Source organism: Gigantopelta aegis, chromosome 15 (assembly GCF_016097555.1).
Source record: "Gigantopelta aegis isolate Gae_Host chromosome 15, Gae_host_genome, whole genome shotgun sequence".
NCBI classification, from domain to species: domain Eukaryota; kingdom Metazoa; phylum Mollusca; class Gastropoda; order Neomphalida; family Peltospiridae; genus Gigantopelta; species Gigantopelta aegis.
Window position 1 is genome coordinate 8,307,585 of NC_054713.1, and position 17,392 is coordinate 8,324,976.

A 17,392-nucleotide genomic window follows, 5' to 3' on the forward strand; every position below is an offset into this window, starting at 1 on the left:
CTTCACATATTCATTCATTCTGAAATAGGTATCATCCATCCCAGTGTGAGCAAAGTCAGTGCACTCTGAAGCGGCCCTCGCATATCAGCCGGTATCCGCGTGATTTTTCTAATCGTAGGAGTCGCCGGGGGATTTAGAGCCCGTGGATAAATCGGGCGAATTTCATGTTTGCGACGGGTGCCCTGACATATTAGACGGGGTCCGGGCGGTGCCCTTTGAACATTGGATCGCAGTGGATAATCTGGCGGTCGCCGGCTGATCAAAGAACAGATCGGTAGGCGTCCTGGCGGAGCCCGGCCGGGCGACTGACGATTGATGCCGCCCTGCGCCCCCCCCCCTCCCCCCCGCCTCGACTATATATACTCCAGGGCCCAAATCTTGGGATGGCAGTTGGGGCCCACGTGGGGGAAGTTTAGAAGCCGCCGGGGGAGCCGGTCGGGAACAGCGGGATGCCCGGCCGATGTTGTACAAATCGCCCGAGATCCGTGAGGGGGCCCGTGAAAATCCCACGGCGCCCGGCGGATTTTTTCCCAATAATTTTCGTCAAAATCTTCAGGCGGCCGCCAGATCACCAGTCGGTTTCCGGCAGGGCGCTGGGCGGGGCCCTAGTCACGTGTCTTCGGGATTGCCACGACCTAAAATCGTGCTTGGAAAATCGCAGATTTGGGAGTCAGGTTTTCACGCGCGCGGGGTTCGGGCGACCCTTAAAAATCGCAGCGGAGTCTGTAGAATTCGGGCAGCGTCCGGCCGGACACCTCGCGAAAAAAAAATCTTGGCCTGTTTTGACTGTGAGTCACATTTTGGTGGACAGCCCGAGTAATCTCCCTTTCGAGAGATAGACTGACTTTGGACGGTTATGATTGATGTCATAATGTTAGGCACATTTTGACAGATAATTTACCGATTAAAAAAAGAAAAATCCCCCATAAACAAACAAACACATAGAAAATATATATTAAACTGAACGACAAAACCGTATTCTGATAACAAATTTGCATCTATTTGAGTCGAAATGATGTGTCCGACAAAGTCGTGATTGCTTCCATGATCCACTATGAGGTGCTCGTACTTAGTAAGACCGCCACTACCATAGGAAATACATAATATATTAAAATAATAGCGTCTCTTTCTTTCTTTCTAATTTATTTATTTATTTATTATATTTATTATTCATTTCCTTAAGGCTGAATCCAAAGGATGTTTTAGGAAAACCACAATCAGGTGCTCGTCCTGAGGAGGATAGGGTGGCCCACTGATCTATTTTTTTGTTGCAGCCAATACCCTACGACTGGTATACCAAAGCCCGTGGTATGTGATATGTCTATGAGATGATGCATATACAAGATCCCTTGCTACTACTAATGGGAAAATGTAGCTGGTTTCCTCTCAAAGATTATATGTCAGATTTACCAAATGTTTGACTTCCAATAAACAACCCAATAGCCGATGTATTTTTCGTGCTGGGGTGTTGTTAAACATTCATTCATTCATTCATTCATTCATTCCAATAAACAAAACAAACTTTAGGAGGACCGCCACTCCCCTAGGAGACAGGTAATATATTAAAATATTCGTGTGTTTTTTTCTTTCTTTCTGTCTTATTTCTTTCTTTCTTTGTTCTATTTGTTTATGTTTTTCCTTCAGAGAGGTTCGCGAGTCGGTCAGCTGCATTGAAAGCCTGGCAGTCCGGTGTCCACAGAGCTCTCTTGTCCAGAAGTGCGTTATCGTCCACGCAGAGCCTTGTTGGCAACCTGGAAGCTTTCTGTAAGTCAATTCCATAACAGTACAACACGGGGTGTGGGTGTGGGGGGGGCACTCAAAGCCGGTTTAAGGATCCGCGGGGCCTGTAGCGCAAATAACAGCGGGTCCCACTTCCCAGGATATATATTTTGCAACCCCCTCGGGGAGAGGGGAAAAATGACCTAGTGAAAATAAATGTACACATCTCCGTGGCGCCCCCTGAAGCGCGGGGACCGTTTCACATGCTACTAGGATAAATCCGCTCTAGGGGGCACTAGCCATCCAGCGCTAGAAGCAAATTCGGGAAAAAACAATAGGGATGATCGGACGAAAGAGTAGGCCTGAACATTTTTCACAGTGTATTCTCGTCATTCTACCCACTTGAACATTTTATTTACACTCACGCCGTAGTCTACGCCATATGAGGATATATATACATACAGCAATCAATATAATTGTAAGAAGATGGTGGGTGTACATAAATGAACATAAATACAATAAATACATACTAATAAAGAAAAAAAAATACACAGAATATCAGCCAGAGGATTTGAAAGTATTCATAATTTGATTACAAAATATAGAATACCAGCTTTCTTAGAGTTTATAAAATTTATATATATTTGGTTTAGACTGACAGAAAGATGGTAAGTAACGCTTTCTTTCATTCTTGAAAAACAAACTTGTAAATACATAATGAAATTCATTTCCGATATCGTAATTATTACACAATGGACATATTCTATTTTGTAGTGGTACATTTTTCCATCTGCCCGTTTCAATTGGAAGATTATGGTTTGATAATCTGAAGCCTAATAATGGACACCAATGTTTTCTCTCTATAATTGTAATGTATGTCTCAAATTCAACAGTATTTTAAAATAATTTATAATTTGAAGCTTTGGATGAATGAATGAATGAATGTTTAACGACACCCCAGCACGAAAAATGCATCGGCTATTGGGTGTCAAACTATGGTAAAATGCAACAATAGTTTGAAGCTTTGCATGAGTTATCAATATAAGTATACCATGATTGTAAGTATTGATCCGTAAGCTTTCAACATGGAAGCACTAGTAATAGCATTGCATTGTGATAACCATATATATGTACAACCAATATCATCTAAAACAGATTTAACATACATAATCCATTTGTGATTATGAAGGTTATTATTAACATCATTCAGTAATGTGTACACCAATAATGACAACTTGGACTGTTTTCCAGTAATTAGTCGATACCAGAAAATTATCATTCTTATTTTTACGGTAATATATACCGGGTAACGGCCAAGTTCTCCATATATTATATACAATGGTGTAGATTTTCTCACAGCTAATAACAATTTTATAAACTGGTTACATAATTTTTCAGTTAATGACAAATTTTCAAAACCCCATATTTCGCTGCCATACAGTAAGACTGGTAAAACCATGCAGTCAAATAATTTTAGTTGACACTGGATAGAAATATTATGACATTTTCCTTGTAGAATAAAAAATCATAGCCTTTTGTGCTTGTGTATGTAACATGTTTCCTGCCTTAGTAAATCTATTTGATTTGTGAAATATAATGCCAAGATATTTATAACTTTCTACGTTATCAAGCTTTGATTTTCCAAGGTAAAGCACCTTTTCGTAATCTTTCTTGTTCCCACTAAAGATTAAGACCTTTGTCTTGTTACAAGTTACTGTTAGTTTCCATGTCTTGCAGTACGAATCAAATACATTCAGAGAGTTTTGCATATCTTGGTAATTATGTGCAAGGAGTACAGAGTCGTCAGTATAGAGTAAAACAAAAAGAACAATTGACGTATGGATTAAAGAATCACTGAATAATTCGGCTATGTCTATGTCATGGCAGTCATTCATTTTAAATGTATCTTCAGTATCATTAAGAAACAAGGAAAATAACAAAGGGGGTAAATTTTCACCTTGTCTTACACCAACACAGCAGGGAAAATAATCTGTCATAGAATTATGTGCGCTGACACAAGATTTGATATTCTGATACATATCATAAATTACTTGAAAACATTTACTATTTATACTATTTTTAAGTAATTTATCCCAAAGTCCAATTCTCCAAACTGAATCAAAAGCTTTGTTAAAATCTATAAAAGTACAAAAAAGTGTTTTATTCCGTGCTTTCATCAGTTCTATTAATCCATATAGTGTAAAGACATGATCATTTGTTGAATAATCTTTCCTGAATCCTGCTTGAACTTCAGATATTATATCATTCGTTTCTAGATACACTTTTAGTCTATTATTTAACACCGCAGTAAACAGTTTTCCAAAACAGCTAAGTAGTGTAATAGGTCTATAATGTTCAGGATTATCTTTATCTCCACTTTTATAAATTGGCTTGATTATACCAACTAACCATGAGTCATTTTTCAAATACTAAATTAAAAAGTTTGACATATACAGGAATCATATAGGGCTATCTATACAGTTACTTTCTAGATCTTTAATAAAGTCTGGTTCGAGAGTTGTGTCAACATTGCTGTTTACTTCTTTAAAGTATTGGTAAAGTGTTTCTTGTGGTGGCAAATTACAGTCACTTTGTTTTTCTTTTAAAAGTTTCCCAGAAGCTCGCGTGTCGTGATGGTTGAGATCTGTGAGTTTCTGTTCTGTTTTCCAGTTATGTCTTCTTCTTAAATGTTTTAATATTACATTCTTGTATCGTTTACTGGCATTTAAAAGTCGTTGTTTGTTATCCATTGTATTCGAGTTCTTGTAAGCTGTTCTGGACTCCATGTATTTTCTTCTAAGTAATCTACAATGATTGCCGAACCATGCCTTGTTATTCCCGCGCTTTGGTTTAATACTACTTCGTTTGTAGCCAAAGGTATTCACTGTCGTATCCTTGAATAAATTACCGATAGTGTCCACTGTGATGTTAAACTGTTCCTTTGAAAAGTGTTCACTTAGCTGATCATGGTCCGAGATGATAGTTCTGAAAGTTTCTCTGTTTACGTTTTCACTGTAGTTGTCAGCTAAACGATTATTCCATTTTCGTGACTTTAGTTCAGTTTCTTCAAGATCGTCTTCTTGTTGGCCAGTTATTGAAACATCCAATGAAATAATTAGTGGGTTGTGAGTGTCCGAATATAACGATTCAAAATCAAGAACTTTAAAGGGACATTCCCGAGTTTGCTGCAACTTTTAAGATGTTATTGACTAGCAGAGACTTTTTAACGATTGTAATTACATATCAAATATATTTTTCTGCATAAAATATTAGTGGCTGCATATTAAATGTGTTTCTATTCGTTCTAATATTTGTACTAGGTTAAATTTCATTTTATTTCCTAAAATATAATTTTTTCGTACGTACGAAATTACTTGAAGACCCAATCCAGTTTGGCCGTCTTACAAATATTAAGACGACCAGAAACACATTGAATATACAGACACTGATATTCTAAACAAGAAAAAATATTTAATATGTAAGTTTAATCGTAGAAATATTTTATTAGTCTGAAACATCTTACAATGCGGCAAACTCAGGAATGTCCCTTTAAAGTTTATAATTTTCTCTAATACACATAACGAGGCTATAGCATAATCAACAACACTGGTTCCCTTACAAGTAGTTTTACCAGTATCTTTAGCATCACCAGTTCTTCCATTAACAATGTACATATTATTATTTTTGCAAAGTTCAGTACATTTATATCCATGACTATTTGGTCTACAATTATCTTGATTTTTTTCTTTCTAGGGAAATTCCTATGTCTAACAAGTTGTTGGGTTCATTCAGAAAATAGATAATTCAGTTGAAAATTCTATTGCGTTGTTTGTTTCAGTGTCACAAACTACATAATCTGGGAGTGACTGCGTTCTGGCATTAAAATCGTCAATGAGAAGAATGTTGTTTTCATTAGATAAGTTGTTAAGTTCACCATGTAAAACATTAAAAGTGTCGTTATTAAAATAATGAGATCCTTCAGGCGGTATATATACAACACCTATAATGATATTAGATGAATGTTTAGATAATATGGTGTTGAATGAATGAATGTTTAACGACACCCCAGCACATAATATGGTGTTGTTAAGATCAAACCATAATACATACTCAGATGTATTTTGATGAACATGTACATGCTGAGATAAATTAAACAGCTATGCATATACCACCGGATTTTACACATGATTTTAGTTTTCTGTTATTTGTATATACCGTGTAACCAGGTGTATCTATGTTAACAATATCATCAAGTTCGGTTTCAACTAAATATAAAATGTCATAGTGGTTAATAAAGTTTTAAAATTCTGGTATATACAATCTAGTTTTAAACCACAAATATTTAAATATACAATATTTACACAGTCACAAATGTTCACCATGTTTGTATCACGACGTAGTTTTGATTCCTCACTCGATGCAGTTTGGTCATCGCCAGCGTCGATCCCCCGGCTATCCTAGGCACGCTGTACCCTCGGGGAGGAGTATTTGCGAGCTCGCTTGTTGGGATTGTTAGGATTGACAGGTGGGGGGCTGCGAGTGTTCGAAGTGTTGTGTCAATCTCGTGGTTCACTGTATGGGTACCATCGCCTGCCTTCGATAAAAAAAATCTTTATCAGCCACTAGCGACGCACGGAGTCCTCTTCGTTTAGCCTCACTAAACTTAGGCCACAAACACTTTCTGCGTTCGACGATCTTGCGAGGAAACCGTTCACTGACGCCAAAATGAGACCCTTTCAAAACGTTAGAGCTTCTTCTAACGGTTTTTCTCGGTCTTTATATCGTTAAAATTTGGCAACAATGGGTCGCGGCCTAGTTGTAAATCGTTTAACAATGCATTGTGATTCGTTTGCAACCCTATATAGATGTTTGACAGTAATGCTGCTAATATGAAAAACAAATGTTCTAGTCTAGATTCGGGCATTTTCCTTTTTTACTCCGGGGGGGGGGGGGGGGGGGGAATTAGCACTGGTTACATCTATGGTCCGTCCCACGGAGAACACCTTTTTAAAAAAAAAACCAAAACCCCCACATTTTTGTAGGAGGATGGGACGGACTATAATGTTCAAGAATGTACATAATGTACATATTTAAATCCCTCTTAACAAACAGTACACGCTGCCATTTTTAAGATATTTTCAGCTAACAAAATGTTTTTTGGTTGTTGTTTTTTGTGATTACATATTAAACCTGGTTTTTTTATATTATTGTTTGCAATACCGATATCTATATATCTGTATAATGCGTTTCTCTTCAAGCTAATAGTTTTTCTACTGTAGAAGCTCAAACTTGTTTTCTATTTATTTTTCCACGAGTGCGAAGTCATTGAATTGTTGGGAAGTAATATCCGGTTTGTGCTATTGCAATTCAACAGTAAGACAACACGAAAAACATTGAATATATAGAGAATAATACATGAGTGGCCGTTAGATACCATTTATCTCACAGCGAGTTGTTTTAAAATGTATCTAACGAGCGAAAACCAGGTTTTAAGCAAAGTTTAACATCTTTATCGTCTAAAAGATATTTACAACCCTTTGCACTTGTAGCTGACTTACGCGTCACAGACACATGATTGCCAGGTTAACTATACGTCACAGTGTAATCGATTTCCACCGTGCTGGGTTTTTTTTTATTGGACGTGTGGCACTGATGACCTGGTTATCACCTAGGAGCAGCCAGTCGTATGTCTTTAAATTGTTAACATACGTACATGTGTAAACAACTATATGTTATCAAACATGACGCATGGTGTTCTCACCAACAGGTGTGTAAGAAACATACATTGTTTATAATATGTAATTTTAAAGTCGTTAAAAGTTGAAAGGTTTCTGTGTGTTGGAAAATGTTGCAGTGGCAGAAAACTTGGGACAGTCATTTTAAAAGAATTACATTGTCGAAAGTATATGTAATAAGGATTCTGTTGATTTTAACACACACACCTTTTTGATATTGAAAATCTAATTTCTTTCAAAATTGATGTTTTTATTTCTTTATCTTATTAGGTGGTCCACAGTGACATTGAGGGACAGGCGTAATACAACATGCCTTATGGTTTTCGATGCAATTTCAACCACCTTCTCCCCCCCCCCCCCCCCCCCCCCCCCCCCTCCCAAAAAAAGAAGCAAATGAACCCACCTCCGACGATGAGATTCATACAGACGCATATATGGATATGAATAAAATCTTCCACTGGTGTAGTAATTCTGCTGTAAAATCTACGATGAAAAAAAACAGTTAAACTTTGGCTTTGTGATTAAAAAGAAGATGTATCTTCAATATCGAGTTATTGTTGTTTATTGACAAAATTTCCAAAGTAAAGTTTCTCTGTTATTATTTTGCATTTTCCATTTATCAAGGTGGCAATAAAACTGCGTTATCATGTACATATACATGCCATAATATAAGATATAAAAACACATTTGACGAGCTTCCTGGGTTTTTTTTTTTTTTAATTTATGTATGGTGTGTGTGCGTGTGCGTGTGACCTGATCAATCGGCTGGTCATGCCAAGCTCTAGAGCAAACAACCTTTGTTTTGTTCATTTATTGTTTGTTTATTGCCCAAGTATATCAACACTGTATCCCTGGCATGGGTGTCTGCTGGTTATCCGCAGCACCATGTTCCCTTGTTGGACTTCGTGGTGGGTGGGGGCATGGTTGATGAATTGCTATGACCTTAATATGGGTCAAAACAAATCCAAAAATGTTGATGGCACCCTGAAAAGGGTGCACACCGATGTTTGGGACTCTAGTAAATTATCTCCATTTGCAATATAAAAGGGGCTGGAAGGCTTGGCTGGAGAGCCCAAAAATGTTAAGAAGATGTGGAATGGGTCTCGTTTAGTAGAATGTGCTACTCAAAGTCATTCCAGAAACCTCAAATCTACTGTATTGTGCAATATTCCGATACATTTCACACCACACGCTTCACTTAACTCGTCTAAGGGAGTCATAAGATCAAAGGATCTGGAGGGAGTACCTGAGGATGAGATTTGTGAAAATCTATCCTCACAAGGTGTCGTTTCCGTCAAGAGAATAAAGGTTTGTCGAAATAATGAACTTGTTTCGACGAATACTTTGATTCTTACATTTAATGAACCTTGGCTTCCTTCATCAGTTAAGGCGGGTTATTTGAATATATCTATTATGTCGTACACTCCAAACCCCTTGCGGTGTTTCAAGTGTCAGAAGTTTGGACACTGACAAAATGCATGTCGTGGCAGGCTGACCTGTGCCCGTTGTGTTCAATTTGACCATGACAGCAAGACATGTCAGAACGACATGATATGCACCAATTGTAAGGGACAACACTTTGCGTACTCGCGAGAGTGCCCAAGGTGGAAGTTTGAAAAGCAAGTTCAGCAGATAAAAGTGGAAAAGCATCTGTCTTTTACTGAGGCCAGACAAGTTGTAGAGATATTGACTCCTATGGCAATAGGTAAATCCTATGCCTCTGCCGTGAAAGTATCTACACACAATGTTTCAGTTCAGACAGATCTGACATGGCTAAATTTGGAAGATAAATTTAAGAAGGTTTCTGACATTGACAAGGCTCAACGTCAACCAAAAAACGCTTCTCAGCAACAAATGACTCGAACAATCCAGGTGTCTTTGGGTTCAAAGAACCCGCCAAGAGGTATCAGTGCTGGGAATCCAGGTCCTAGCAACCCTCAGCCAGTAAAAAACACCAAATATCTTAATAAGGACCGCTCTTCTGGGCGCTTAAAAAGGATTGAGCAACGCTCAGTCCCAGTAAACAATCCATTTGATCCTCTGGATGTGGATGCTATGGATATGGATGATTATACTCAAAGCAGTATACCTTCACCAAAATCCAAACAACATCCGAAGGAAACGTTAAAGAGAACTCCTGTACTTCCTCCTGATGACTAATGCACTTATACAGTGGAACTGGCGTGGGCTTAGGCCTAATTTTGATGAATTAAGTCTTTTAATCATCTTGCAGTGTGTCTTCAGGAAACGTTCTTAAAGGACACTGATCATATTACCATGAGAGGATTTAACCTCTATCACAAATTTCAAGAAACTGAAAATAGAGCATCTGGGGGTGTTTCCATTCTTTTTAATGAAAACATTCCTCAGAGTTCAGTAACACTGTCTACCAATTTACAAGCTGTGGCTGTAAAGGTCACAGCTCATAAAACTATAACTGTGTTCAGTTTACTTGCCACCTCATAATCATTTTAATTTTAATGCTAGGGATCTTCAAGGTCTTCTTGAAGAGCTCCATACTCCCTTCATTGTTATGGGAAACTTTAATGGTCACCACACTTTGTGGGGATGCGAGGATGTAAATATTAGAGGAAAACAATTGGAAGACTTAATTCTCAAAAAATTATTTGCTTTTTTTAATGATAAAAGTCATACATATTTTCATTCTGCAAATGATTCTTTCACTTCTATAGGCTTAACCCTTTGTAGTCCTTCACGTTTTCTTGATTTCTCTTGGAAAGTTGGTTCAGACCCTTCTGGTAGTGATCAGTTTCCCATTATTTTGGAGAATGAAAGGGTTCAAAGGTTGAAGTTGGCGAAGGCAAATTGGGGTCATTTTCGGCATCTGTGCAGTACTCGACTGCAACAATTTGCCATTACTTATGCTGATGATCCCATGTCTTTGTTCTCCTCCATCTTGAAGGACATTGCAGATGAAATTATTTCTAAGACTTCGGCAGTACCAAAGCGTTTCAATAAACCATGGTTTAATGATACGTGCAAGGATGCATTCAAAGAGCGAAACAGGTTACTTGAGAGGTTCAAACGTGAACCTACTGGGGATAACCTGGATGCATTTGGTATTGCTAGGGTCAAGGCTCGCAGAGAGATTAGACAGAGTAAGAAATCATCTTGGAGAACTTTTGTCTCCAAGTTGAATTTACAAACATCAGTGAAATCTATCTGGAATAGGATCCGTAAAATCAAAGGTAAAGAATCCAGTAATACAGTTCATCATTTGTCTGTCAATGATATGGATGTTACGTCTCATCGTGACATTGCCAATGCATCGGCAGACAACTTTTCTCATAATTCATCATCTGCTTTCAGTACAAATGCTTTTACATCTGTCAGACCTAAAGCTGAAAAGCAGTTCATTACTTTTTCATCCGAAAATGCTGAAGTATACAATAGGCATTTTTCTATGGAGGAATTGCAGGATGCTCCCATGTTCAGTAGAACCAGATTAAATTCATTATCAGTTATTAAAACATTTACCTGAATCATCTTTGATAGTTCTTTTGAATATTTTTTAATAACATATGGATTTCTGGTGACTTTCCTACTGATTGGAGGAAAGCAATTATTGTTCCTATTCCCAAGTCTGGTAAGGATCGAACCAATCCTACTAGTTATCACCCTATCGCTTTGACAAGTTGCATTTGTAAAACCATGGAACGAATTATCAATCGTAGACGTGTCTGGTATATTGAATCCCACAAATTGCTTACTGACGTGCAATGGGAGTTCAGATCTAGAAGTAGCACGTTTGATCATCTTGTTAGATTTGAAACGGTTTGTAGGGAAGCTTTCATCCATAATCAGCACTTGGTTTCAGTGTTCTTTGATTTGGAGAAAGCTTACGATACCATGTGGAAGTATGGGATTTTAAATGACCTCCATGGCATGGGCCTTAGAGGTCGACTTTCTGTTTTTATTTCTCAATTTTTAAAAGATAGATCTTTTAAAGTTTACGTGGGGTCGACTTAGTCCGACATTCATCCACAGGAGATGGGTGTGCCTCAAGGTAGTATCCTGTCTGTAACTTTATTTTCTGTGAAGATTAACAGCATCACCCAGTGTTTAACACCTGGTGTGGATTGCTCGTTATATGTTGATGATTTTCAGATTTGTTATAGATCGTCCAATATGAGTATCATTGAATGGAAGTTGCAGCTTTGTTTGAATGAACTTCATCGATGGGCAACTGACAATGGCTTTCGATTCTCAAAGTCAAAAATGGTTTGTATACATATCTACCAAAAAATAGGTCTCCACTTAGATCCACAGTTGTTTTTGGACAAAAAATCCAATTCCAGTTGTGGAGAGAGAAGACTAAATTTCTGGTTGTTATATTTAACAGGAAGCTATCTTTTGTGCCCCATCTTAAATATGTTAAAAAGAAGGGCTTAAAAGCTCTCAATATTTTAAAAGTTATTGGTAATACGGAATGGGGAGCAGAGCGCAAGGTTGTGCTCCTTCTGTATCGATCTCGTGTGAGGTCAAAACTTGATTATGGATGCATTGTGTATGGGTAGGCACGCAAGTCTTACTTGCAGGTGCTAGATCCTATACACAACCAGGGACTTAGGCTTTGTCTTGGTGCATTTCGAACATTTCCTGTAGAGAGTTTGTACGTTCATGCACATGAACCTTGTTTGGGTGTTAGACGTGCAAACCTTTCTCTGCAGTATGCCACATAAGATTAAACCATTATCAAAACATCCTACGCATGATGCGGTGTTTGATAACAAGTATATGAAGTTGTTTAATGCAAGGCCAACTGCTATCTTACATTTCGTCGGACACTTTGGAAACTTCTTCATAGTTTGTTTTACCACCTTGGTGTATTACATAACCTAAAATTGTGTTTGATCTGGCGCATCTGAAGAAACATCGTACAGATCCTGTTGTTTATAAGTACCGTGATTACATTCCTGTGTATACAGACTGATCACGGGATGACCCATTCATTTATCTTAAAGACAGATCCTCCACCTCAATGTGAGCACTGTCAGTGTCTTCTGACTGTACGCCACATTTTGGTGGAGTGTAAGCAGTTTTCAGCAACTCGAAAAGATATATCTGAACCACGAACGGTGATGGAATATTTCGATTCCATCCAGAATTTGTATTACAATTTTTACGTGATACTGAGTTTTATTCTAAATTTTAATTATATCTATCTGTGATATTTGTATTTTTGAACAGTTCTTTACACTGTGTGTTTTAATTTAACTGTTGAATTTTTATGTTGATGTTGATCATCACATTGTTTTTGCATTTACCATAGTTTGACCCCAAATAGCCGATGTATTTTTCGTTAAACATTCATTCATTCATTCTACTTTGACGTCAGCATTGGAGGAGTTCTGTGCTTTATCTGCTCTAAAGCAGCATGCCTCAATTTGGCAATTGTGAAATTTAAAAACTACGAGAAGACATCTTCACACTTGATATCTGCCGAGCGTTCGTTTAGCGCTCTTCGTCGATTGAAAACGTGGCTCCGGACCACGATGACCCAGCAGCGTCTGAACCACGTGATGGTATGTCACGTGCACAGGACTCGACTTGCTGAGTGTTCCCCAAGAGATATCGCAACTGAGTTCATGAATGGATCAAGCGACACACTGCGTACTGTTTTTGGTCGGTTTTAAAACATAGACAACTATTTTGTTAAACTGTCAGACATCAACGTTTTGATTTGCAAATTGGATTTGTTTTCTTGAATTAAAAGTTTAGCCACTAATGTGTAGCTTTATGATTTTCATTTACATTCCTTTATCACACACACACACACAAAATGTATACACACTAACACGTACCCCCCACCCCCCACCCCCACCACCCCCCCCACCCCCCCCCCCCCGCCCACACACACACACTTATAAAGCCTGATTGGCGCTCATGTATAGGAGGATGGGACGGACTATAAGTCGTTTTTGAGTGTTATTTATCGTCCTTTTTTACTGTATCTCAAGTACTAGAACATATAGTGAAGCAAAATCATTCGTACGAAAAGCTAAAGAACAAAACAAGAATAAAACTTGTCATTCAGCGGTAAGCTGTCTCTCACGACCATTTTCATCGTCATCTGTTAGGCCGGAAGTTCTTCGGAAGACGTTCCAAATAAGGCATTATTAGTTGTGTTGCACAAATATTAGCCCAGTCGTCATCACTACAATATTCGTCATCGAAAGGAGCAGAATCACATGATAATTGAGCCTGGAAGTCATCTTGTGGGAGGTTTTTGTGCAATCTAATTAAAATTATCTCCACTGGTTATTTTCTATTACCTGTGGATCTAACAGCAGCCCGTTGGAACTCATGTCCAGTTAACCTTTCATTCGACCAATCAAAACCTTACTTGCAAAATCATGCCAGTGATTTAAAAAGAATTTGAAAACATTCGGGATTATGCCGAGGGTATACGAAATGATTCAGGTGAATTACGAAGTATGCCGAAAACTAATTTCAATATAAAATTTTAAATAAAATTGTTTCAAGACAAAAAACAACAACAAAACTACAAAAGCAAGACGTGATGGTATTGCCATAAAATCTGTTTATACTAGTATACAATTCAGAATTTATTACTGCTCTTTTCCACGTGTTTTAATGTTGAAATAGACCAAAATGTTCGCCTATTGCATAAATAGTCTCGCCCGATATTTTTAGAATTTGAATGCTACCGAATAACGCTGTATAATAAAAGACTAAGTGTAATTGGTCGATATTTAATTTTAATTTTTTTTTTTTTTTATAGATGAAATGTCACCTGGACGTGGGAGTACACGCAATGCTGTTAGATCTACTGGTAGACCAGTAGAGGTAATTTTAATCCCATTGATTTTTTGTGAAGCCAGTTCTCTTCATGATGTCACGGCTATTTACGGGCAAATGTTTTTACCGAGAATTTTACTCCGTCGTTTCCGGCAGTGTTCTACGAGAGTGATTTATTAATACATTTTGGGGGCATTTTCGTTAATTGATTTACGGATCGGTGTTAAATAGTATTGCAATGAATTAAGAAGGCACTTGAGGGCACATGAATTGGGGCCTATGTGACAAATAAAAAGTGTAGTGCTTAATACCCCGGTTGCTCCTCTAAATTAGATAACTTAAATCAAGTCCTGCAATTTTCCAGTAATTCACGTTTCTTTGAAGTAGGAATCACTGTAAATTAGTAAAGTGAACAAAACCTGCAAGAAAATGAGGTATCACATACCATTTAATCTACCTGCAAGAAAATGGGGTATCACACACCATTTAATCTGCTTGCAAGAAAATAGGGTATAACATACCATTTAATCTACCAACAATAAAATAGGGTATCACATACCATATAAGAGATTTAATTAATGGCTTTAGTAGCAATTCTAATTTTTGCTCCAAATCGCGCTTCCATTTTGAGGGGTTACTCAGCACTAGTTTCCACCTTAGGTGCGTAATGTGTAGCAAATAAAAGTGTATTTATTTATTGCCAATGGATAATAATATTTGCACAAATAATCAATGTCACATATTACTACCAACCACAGACGCAGCTGTTCAAATTACTGTGCAACCTGAAAGGCGGTGGTGGAGGCTTCTTAAAATAATTATACAGTTATACCGGCCTCGGTGGTGTCTTGGTTAAGCCATCGGACATACAGATGGTAGCTACTGGGCTCGCAGCCCGGTACCGGCTCCCACCCAGAGCGCGTTTAACGACTCGGTGGGCAGGTGTACGACCACTACACCTTTGTTTTCTAATTAACAACTAACCCACTGTCCTGCACAGACAGACCAGATAGCTGAGGTGTGTGACTAGGGCAGCGTGCTTGAACCTTGGACATAAGTACGAAAATGAATTGAGTGGGATTTATTGTCATAAGATCCCTATTAATAGCTTCTCGACTGAAAGGGCGGGATTTAGCTCAGTCGGTTGAGTGCTCGCTTGAGATGCTTGCGTCACAGGATCGAAACACCTCGGTAGATCCTTTCAGCTGATTTAAAGTCCGATATTAACATTTAGGCCGTAATTATCTAAATTGACCCGGTAATAATCTCTGTCCCAGGTCGGGACCCTGGCTATCCAGAGATGGGACCCGGGACAAACTTGCTCGAAACCGTCGTATATGAGCATGATAAAATTATCCGCTTCGCTCCATTCAACTGATTGAGGTTTTTTCTCGTTCCAACCAATGCGCCGTGGTATGTGCTTTTCTGTCTGTGGGAAAGTGAATATAACGGATACCTTGGTGCATTCGAAAAAAAATGTAGCGGGTTTCCTCTGATGATTGCGTGTCAGAATTACCAGATGTTTGACATCCAATAGCCGATGTGCTCTAGAGACAATTTATAAGTGTCCCACGTACACTTATTTTTAAAGGTCACAAATTAAGTCTTATTTCGAAATTAGTGCCAGAGAATTCCGGTCAGGGTCAAGTCAAATACGACACACACACACTCTCACAAAATATTTGTTTCATGTTAAAAGTTAAGCTGTGTGCCTGTGAGAAAATAATGCGCACTAGGTTTTGAATATTGAAAACATGTGCTACAGCATATTTATTATCGTGCCCACGAAGGACATGTTTAACTATATCAGAAAGTATTGTCTAACAAAACATCAAGACATATTAATAATTAAACTATGCCACTTTGTTATTTGACATACAGTTACTTGGACACCTTGCTTAAAATATAAATTGGGTTTGTTTAACGACACCACTAGAGCTCACTGAATGATTAATCATCGGTTATTTGATGTCAAGCATTTGGTAATTTTGATATATATGTAGTCTTAGAGAGGAAACTCGCTTAATTTTTCCATTAGTAGCAAGGGATATTTTATATACACCATCACAGACAGGACAGCACATGCCACGGGCTCTGATATACCAGTTATCGTGCATTGGCTGGAATGACAAATAGCTCAATTCGCCCACCATCGGGAGTCGATCCTAGACCGACCACGCATCGGGTGGACGCTTGATCACTGGGCTACGTCCCGCCCAACGTAAATTACAAGACTTCGCTGGATCTAGCTCAGTTGGTAAAACAATCGCCGAGGTGCTTGGACCATAGGATCAAATCCCCTCAGTGGATTCATTCTCTGATTGGGCTTTCCCCCGACCCATCCAGTACCCTACGACTGGTATATCAAATACCGTGGTATGTGCTGTCCTGTGTGTGTGGAAGTGTATATAAAAGACCCCTTGCGGCTAACGGAGAAATACAGAGTGTTTCCCTTAAGACTATATTATGTCAAAAGTACCAAACTGAAATTCAGTAGCCGATGATGAATTAGTTAATGTGCACTAGTGGTGTCGTTAAATAAAACTTTAAAAAGTATAAGCACGATAACAGTAGCAAGGGGTATTATGAACTAATGAATGTTTAACGACACCCAGCACGAAATATTTTATATGCACTTTGTCTTTGCTTTGTGATGCGTGGTGGTATTTTTCTGTGGCTAAGTGAGTTAAACATTTGTGTTTCTGTGGAAGAATGCAACATATATACTTAAGTGAACGTTTGATAAATGTAGGCGTCCTTTTGTAGATCTGTAATACCTCCTTAGTAAAATCCAAATCAAGTGTCTGGGCACACCATACTTTATTATACTTTACTAAGAGAAAGAAACACGGAATAAAAGTTTTTAAGTTGAAACAACTCAAAATGTTCTCGTTCTCTGGCCTAATTGACATAAATGTCCAGAATGGATATAATTAAATGGACAAAATGCTAACAATCCAAATTAAATATAGACACATTATATGTAGGCGTGTATGTGTATATAATTGATTCAAGTTCAGTGGACGGACACATTGGTTTTATTCGGACCCAACAAGGACAATGCTTCTGTTTGGTTTGATTTTGGCTGTTTGCGGTGAGTATCAGTATTTCATTATAACATTGGGGGGTTTTGGTCAGGGTTAATACCACAAGCG

General features: G+C 38.2%; 2 protein-coding genes across 3 annotated transcripts in view; one reads left to right on the forward strand and one right to left on the reverse strand.

Annotated features, from left to right (window-relative positions):
* Positions 1 to 7,998, forward strand: part of LOC121390046 — a 111,539-nt gene extending 103,541 nt beyond the window's left edge. For both annotated transcript variants that reach the window (XM_041521754.1, XM_041521753.1), the window contains exons 5-6: positions 1,645 to 1,764; positions 7,725 to 7,998. In XM_041521754.1, the coding sequence (XP_041377688.1) occupies positions 1,645 to 1,764; positions 7,725 to 7,851 (247 nt within the window). In that variant the 3' untranslated portion in view covers positions 7,852 to 7,998. The remainder of the gene's footprint in view (positions 1 to 1,644; positions 1,765 to 7,724) is intronic.
* LOC121390045 overlaps positions 1 to 17,392 on the reverse strand; it is a 60,706-nt gene that overhangs the window by 35,300 nt on the left and 8,014 nt on the right. The gene's annotated exons all lie outside the window — the stretch shown is intronic.